Source organism: Chenopodium quinoa, unplaced genomic scaffold (assembly GCF_001683475.1).
Source record: "Chenopodium quinoa cultivar QQ74 unplaced genomic scaffold, ASM168347v1, whole genome shotgun sequence".
Classification (NCBI taxonomy): Eukaryota; Viridiplantae; Streptophyta; class Magnoliopsida; order Caryophyllales; family Amaranthaceae; genus Chenopodium; species Chenopodium quinoa.
In genome coordinates, this window is record NW_018744092.1 from 3,047,877 (window position 1) to 3,056,145 (window position 8,269).

Consider the following 8,269-nt stretch of genomic DNA (forward strand, 5'->3'; position numbering starts at 1 on the left):
ATGGCAAAGCTGATTTTGAAGAGCGAGAAAATGGAAGAAGGGAAGCTTGGAAGAGAGAGAAAGTGTAAGCCAAGGTGCGTTTTTGCGAAAAGAAAGAAAGGGGAATAAATAAATGGTTGTATTTATTTGTAAGGAGCTGGTAGAAGGGGAAGTAAGCTGGTGGTAGTAGCTGGCACGTGACATTTCTATTCCACAATAAATTTATTGTGAACCAGGTTTATTTAAGAATTTGTCTCAAACTTATGCAAGATTTAGGGATATGCATAACCGTTGTATAATTTGATCATGATATCTTGATTTTATCAAACTTTATTCGCATTTAATATGCTACAGAGTAATATATTACTCAAAATACAATTAAGTGGGATTTTGTTATATTCGCCGCCTCAAAGTGTAATTTAATTTTCATATATTAAACTATTACTCCATCCGTTTTTTTAAATTGAATCACTTTACAAGTTGTGGACTCCTACACAATTTTTGGAGATTAGAGAGATAACGAATAATAAAAATGGAGCCATGTGATAGGAGAGAGATAGAGAGAGTTTATTAACTAAAAAGAACAGTGATGCAACTAATTTAAAACTTCCATTTTAGGAAAGTGATTGAACTAAAAAGAAACGGAGGAAGTATAATTTTTATTTATTTTTATGAATGCAATACCAAATATCTCTGGAAATAAGCAAAAGGGAATAAAAAGTTGTGATCATTTTCCGTTTGAATTTTTATTACCTCCTTTTATTTTTATAGGGGTACTAGGTTTAGATTTCGTGCATGCACGAATATTAATAAGATCTATTTCTACAACTAATTCAAAATATTTTATTATAATAAAAAAAATGCTATCAAAACAATTGGCTTATGATTATGTCTCACAATTTGTACTTGAAAAAATAAAAGGAAATTTTGCAAAATACCACCTTTTATAAGAAATTTTTTACAAGAAACCACCTTATAATTTTTTTTTTGCAATGACATACCTTAATCAATTTTTTTTATTTTTATTTTTTATTTTTTATTTTTTACAATGACACACCTTTGGCCGGAAAAGAGGGTTTGACCCTGTTTCCCGGTGTTGACCCGACCATGTGCGAGGCACTTGACCTCTTAAAACCACTCTCCAACTACTCCACCCACTAGAACGCCCACCCACCCTAGCCACCAAAACTGCCTTACCCACCCCACCACCACCAGATCTTGACATTCACCTCTTACCCACCCCACCATAACCACCAAAAACCCACACCGACGCTATCCAAACCTCGTAAACTACCGTCTTCAACCTTAGCTACCTCATAAACAACCACCAATCAAACTACCTCCATCAACAAAAACAACCGAAAACCACCAACAATATCAACACCACCACCGCCATAAACCTCAACACCAACAACAAAAACAACCGACACCTACACATAATAAAATAAAAATAAAATAAAAAACCCATTAACCTTAAAATATGAACAGGAATTGACAAATTAGTACCTTTATTATCATCAATTATGATTTTATTTGGTCAAATTTGACATAAAAATCTAGATCTAGAGTTTTCATGGTCAAATTTGACCATAAAAAATTTCAGAGCTTTAGTAGAACGGATGAAACAAATTAAAAAGGGAGGAGAGAGAAGGGGAGGTGGTGGCAAGGAGAAGGCAGCGATAGCGTCAAAGAGAAGGGGCGACGATTGAAAATAATTTGGGTAAATTTAGAGGAGAGAGAGAGAGATCAGAGAGAGAGGTTATAAGAGGTCACGTGCCTCGTATGTGGTCGAAGTCAACGTCGGAAAATAGGGTCAAACCCTCTTTTATGGCCAAAGGTGTGTCATTGCAAAAAAAATTTGATTAAGGTATGTCATTACAAAAAAAGAATTTATAAGGTGATTTCTTGCAAAAAATTACTCATAAAAGGTGGTTTTTTGCAAAATTTTCAAAATAAAATTAATTGAATAAGTAATTGTATACACATAAAAAATTATAGTTCTCAAATTGATACTTAGTTTTTTTGAGAGAAAATGGTACTTAGTTTATACATTATTTTTTTTTCTGTTAAGTTGATTAAGACTTTTTATAAATGTTTATTTGTAGGAAATTATTTTTCCATAACTTTAGATTTGTTTTAATAATATAATTGAGTTCCTTATTGTTGATAATTTATAAATTAGACATGGACATGTTTTCTTTTATTTACTAAACTAAAATATATTATTAGATTCAATGACAAGGATGGTAATTTAAGATATGTCAGATTTAGTAACAATTAAAATAAAAGAATAAAATTGGAAAACAAAAAATTGGAGGGAAAACTTTTTATCAGAGAGTGACATGTGTCATAAAAGGTGTTGCCTTTAGTATAAGTTTATTGATTGATTATTTGTGAGACATAGAATATTCACTTGTTGCAACTAAAACGAAACAGAGGTAGTAACTAGTTTGGCCTAGTAATTTTTTTTATAGTAAGTATAAGTCGAAAAGAATAAAGCCAAATTAGCATCTGCGCAATTAGATGATAGTTGAGTACCTTCCGTGTTTTAATAAGTGTTACATTTACCAAATACGGCTATGTTTTATTAAGTGTTACTCCCTCCGTTTTTAAATACTTGCTCCATTTCTATTTTTTGCACTATTCATTTATCATACTTTGACTAATGTTTGTTATTTATACGTTAGAAAAAATATAGTCTTGTAGGTACTTGTTGGAATCGTCTCAATGAATAGATTATTGATTTTCAATTGTTAGAATTTATACTTATTAATAATTAAAGATATAATTGATCAAAGATTTGCATCGACATATGTGTCAAAGAGAAATGGAGCAAGTATTTAAAAACGGATGGAGTTTAATAAGTGTTGCAATTCCTTGTTTGGCAAAAAACTATATTTTAATATTATATCTTTCTCTTTTCATGGTCCCCACCTAAACCCACTGCTGTTTTTCTTTTTTTTTTTTTTTTTTTTTTTTTTTTTTTTTTTGATTCCTTGCTCTCATATTCGTTACTTTTTGATAAGCTATTAACCCTACTGTCTTTCTTTTACAATTTTTTAATACTCCAATTACCCTACTTACCTCTTATTTCGTTTAAGTCAATTAAATTGTTTAAAATTATGCGTCGGTCAAATTGTAACACTTATTATAACATAGAGGGAGTAGTATTGATCAAACCATTGATGACGAGTCTTTTCTTGGCTTAATAAAAAATGGTCAAAAGACCAAGTCTTTCTTTGGGTTAGTTGATATCAAATTTCTCATAATTTCTACAACTCCTTTGCCACTATCTTACCAATAAAATTGACTTGAATTTGTTTGCTCTAGGTTTCTTCACATTATAGTCATCACTGGTGTTGCCATCAACTAAAATGGTTACAGATACACAAATGAAATGTATTTTGTACTTGTCAAACTAAGAAAATGTCACGTAAATGAGTCTAAGGATGAAAAGATGGCTCTAAATTTGGTATGACTTTTCTCTTTGATGGATTTGCTGCACAGAAAGTCAGGAATACATCACTTTCCAAGTTTATAACATCTAGTTAAGTGGATGGTACTTGATACTTTATTTGCTGATCACTTGACACCAAAAACTTTTGCATCAAATACAAAATTCACAGCATGAGGTTTTTGCTTCATGATCAACTCTTGCTTTGTTTGATATTATCACAGTTATCTCTTGTTGTTATCCTTAAAAATTCCTTTTCTTTACCCTTAGCACAACGACCCCTTTGCCATGACTCCGAGAAGTTAGCATTGCTGCATTTCAAGCAGAGTTTCCTCCTAGACTGTCTTTCTGATGAACATTCTATTCCTTCTTATCCTAAGGTGACATTATGGGGATCTTATGATGCTGATGAAACTGGAGATTGTTGTACGTGGGATGGTGTTGAGTGTGATCAGGAGACGGGTCATGTCACTGAGCTTGATCTGAGTAGGAGCTGCCTTTTTGGCTCCTTCCCTCCTAATAGCACACTCTTCAGCCTTACTCAGCTTAAGAAGCTTAATCTAGCTTATAATGACTTCAACTTCTCTCAAATTCCAACTTCAATTGGTCGGCTGGATCAGTTGAGACACCTTAATCTCTCTCAATCAGCATTCAGTGGCCAAGTTTCAAATTTGTCCAGGCTTACTCACCTTGATCTTTCTCATAATGGTGACAGGTTAGGTAGTACTCAGCTTAATCTTAAGCTTTATAATCCTAATCTGCATAAGCTGGTTCAGAATTTAACAAGATTAAACCAACTATTTCTTGATTGGGTTGACGTATCCTCTACTTTTCCAATTTCCTTGACTAATCTAACTTCTTTAAAAGCCGTTTCTCTTATGTTCTGCAATTTATATGGTGAACTTCCAGCTAGTTTTTTTCATCTGCCAAATCTTGAAGTACTTGTTCTGAGTTCTAACAGGAAAATAACTGGACATCTTCCTGAGTTTCGATCAAGCACCCACCCTCTTAAAATTCTGGACCTTTCTGCCACTGCTTTATCTGGAGAGTTGCCGTCTTCCATTAGAAATTTTGGTTCCTTAGAGAGACTGAGGTCATTTCTCTGGAAAAATTCCATCTTCACTTGGTAATCTCACAAAACTCACTCAATTGTCTCTTAGTGTCAACAATTTTGAAGGTGACATACCGGCCTCTGTCAGAAATTTAACTCAACTTCGTGTGCTTGGCATTGCGAGTCTCAAGCTGAAAACTGGAGACTTGCGCTCCTGGTTGCCTAAGCTCAAAGAACTGACCGCCTTAGGCCTAGGTCGCATTTCTGTCTTAAACTCCATCAATAATGATCTGTCCTTTCTTGCTAATCTCACTAAGCTTTCATATCTCAACGTTTTTGAAAACCAATTAACAGGTCCAATCCCACACTGGCTTGTCAATATGACCCAATTAGCTTGGCTTCACCTGGGAGAAAATCATTTACAGGGTCCAATTCCACAATGGTTTTCCCACCTTTCCAATTTGCGCTCTTTAAGTTTATCTCACAATAATTTGTCTGGAAACTTTGATGTACTTTTCAAGCTCAAAAATCTCCGCTCTCTAGACTTTTCCGGTGCTAGCATAACTTTTACTTCTAATGCAAGCATCAACTCATCTTTTCTTAGTAAACAGTTTAATATTTTGTACCTTGACTCATGCAATTTGACCGAATTTCCTCAATTCCTTCGTAACCAGGATTCTTTCTCTTAGTGGGAACAACATCAGGGGTACTATACCACAGTGGTTTATGAACGTATCTCAACAAATTCTCTTGCAACTTGACCTGTCTAAAAACTTCTTGACAAGTTTTGAACAGTCTTTGCTGGTTCTTCCATGGAGCAGTTTGAAGTTCCTAGATCTCTCAAGTAACAGGTTGAAAGGGCTATTACCTTGTCCATCAACTTTCACACAGATTGATCTAGTTTCAGATAATCAGTTCACTGGTGTAATTCCCCAACGATTATGCTCTATCACTTCTCTTACTTTCCTTGATTTATCTGACAACAAACTGAGTGGTCAAATCCCTCCTTGTTTAGCTAAGCTCTTTGGTAGCTCACTATTAGCTCTGAATATGAAAGGCAATAATTTAAGGGGTGCTATTTCTCCAAGATTTACTAGCTCATGCAAATTGCAGATGATTAACTTAAGTGAAAATCAATTGGAGGGTAAGCTCCCAAAGTCATTGACCAACTGTAAGATGCTCGAGGTACTTGATGTAGGCATAAATCGTTTGAATGATACTTTTCCGTATTGGCTAAGAAGGAATTCCAAGTTGCAAGTACTTGTAGTGAGGCTTAATTATTTTCATGGCCAAATACTAAGTCCGACATCAAGCCATGATTTTCCGAGATTGCATGTTCTGGACTTGTCTTACAATCATCACACTGGTACTTTACCATTTGATTATCTTCAAAGTTGGGTAGTGCAGAGAAATTCAGATGAAGACCAATGGGATTCATCCAGCGTCATAATAACTTCATATACTTCTGTGGTTGATATCATTTATTTTAAGAACCAGATATACAATTACTCCATCACCATTATGAACAAAGGCAGTGAAAGATTTTACTCAAAGATATTGAATGCCTTCCAATCAATTGATTTTTCGAGCAACAATTTTACAGGCCAGATTCCACAGTTTATTGGAGATATCATGGGGCTTCGACACTCAACTTGTCCAATAACAATCTTGATGGAAACATTCCAGCATCACTTGCCAACATAAGGGCCATTGAGTCCTTGGACCTTTCACAGAACAAGCTTTCAGGGAAAATACCTCAAGAACTAAATGAATTAACATCTCTTGAGGTCTTTGATGTATCTTATAATCACCTTACTGGTCCAATACCTCAAGGGAAACAGTTCAATACTTTCGAAAGGAGCTCTTATGAAGGAAACTTGGGATTATGTGGAAGTCCATTGTCCAAAAAGTGTGGAAACTCGAACGCAGTGTCTTCTCTGGTGCCTGAGATGGATCATACAAGTGAAGATCAGGAGACACCGTTAACTGATTAGGCTCTCAGGCTGCTTAAGTGGTCTTGTAGTTGGGTTTGTTATTGGACAATACTGCATCACAGACAGGTATCATCAGTGGTTCATGCAGACTTTCGGAAGAATGAGATGGAGAGCCCCATTAAACAGGAGGTAATGTTAGTTGCTTTACCATGCCAGCTTTAGTTTGTATTCTCTTTTTCTTTCTCCTTCACTACTACTGTATTAAATAAGTTGATAGTGATCAAAGTTTCTTTTCTTATACAAATTTTCATAGGCGATTTAACATATTTTGATCTATTACTTTTTATGCTGTAACAAGACTACTAGTGAATGTATCATGCAAAATATAATGAAACAGAGTAGTCTACTAGTTTATATGATGAATGTATCATATTGTATTATGTTTGTAAAAATAATAAATGCTTATTTGTTATTGCACTTTCCTTGATTCATCTGAATTATAATAACTTACTGTGCTAGAGTAAAACGGCGCCCCTTGATGGTGGGAGTTCTTTTGATGATGCACTGAATTGCTGGTTTAAATTATGGTGAAAACAGGTCATAGTAGCTAGGTATCTAGGAATACATTTATGGCTATTAATTTGGTATTAACCAAAGATATTTTAGAGTGAATCTAGCTGTGTTGTTTTTGGCCTACTTTTTTCGATTTACAGTGAAATTTTATCAACAGTAGGCTCCTAGTAGCGCACAATACATCATGATGAGTGATTGAATCTTCACACACTTGTCATATGTATCTCAGAGTGAAATGGTTGAAACTTCTGTACAATTTTCTATACCTTTATCCTTATAAATTTGGGAACCGATGCAAGAACTATAACTGTAATATCCCTCCGAGCTGAAAGACTATCTGATATATTTTCCAACTGTTCTGTGAAGTTTCCTCAGCCTCGACAATTCTATACTGTTTGTGGAGCTTGGTGATCATACTTCAGGAAATTAGGAATCTTAATTCTATAATATACACTAGCATTGTTTTATGAAATCTCCTTAGCTTAGAGATTATAGTTTCGCTTTCATTTCAGGCAATGAAGCTTTATAAATTTACAACATCATACTGTGAATTCTGTTCTGCATGTTTAGGTGCTGTAATTTGGCTTAATATCTGGTATTGAATTTTGGAAATAATTAGGTACTACATGGATTGAATGGGCATGGATTGGAGAATAATTAAGCTATTTTCATATCTATTGATCTATTTCTAATCTGTTTATAGACATCAACAGTTTGAAGATACATGAAGTTAGATTCTGTGTGATTATAAAAAATGACCTCAATTATCTGATCATTAGGGAGATGAAAGGAATATGTCTTTTTCTTCGCCACATATGATCAGCTGACATTTAGCATCTGCAGTTCAGCTGCATAGTTTCAATTAAGCATTGTTGCAGCATTAGACATCATAATTCATAGTCCAAACGTATGCGATCTTGGTTTGACAGTTGAAACTTGAAAGCTTAAAAGTCAGTATTCTTTTGAGTGCTGGAAATCGATGATGTTTGCTTCGTTGAGTCTTCTGGGATCTTCTGTCATACTTTATAGAGAGAAAAAAAAAAAAAAAATCTCACTACTTTGACCTCTATGTATTATATGCTTTGATGGTTCAAAACTTGAAACACTTCAAAGTGCTCAGCTTAGAGGATTTTTCATGGATGCTCAAAGAATTGGACTTGAAACTTTTCCTTGTAACTGACTTATTTGTGAACACAGGGTACAGCATACATGTTCAGTATCATATCTCTAGAGAAGTATACAGCTATATGCGTGGATAGTAGCCTTTTGCGGCTCTAA

The 8,269-nt window shown here is 34.4% G+C and overlaps 1 protein-coding gene across 1 annotated transcript; it reads left to right on the top strand.

The window, feature by feature from the left end:
• Positions 1-8,269, top strand: LOC110692028 (receptor-like protein 12). Its single transcript, XM_021869021.1, has 7 exons — positions 1-74; positions 3,364-3,451; positions 3,658-4,559; positions 5,159-6,018; positions 6,171-6,465; positions 6,508-6,607; positions 8,189-8,269. Exons 1-7 carry the CDS (start codon positions 1-3, stop codon positions 8,267-8,269), a joined length of 2,400 nt encoding a protein of 799 aa, XP_021724713.1.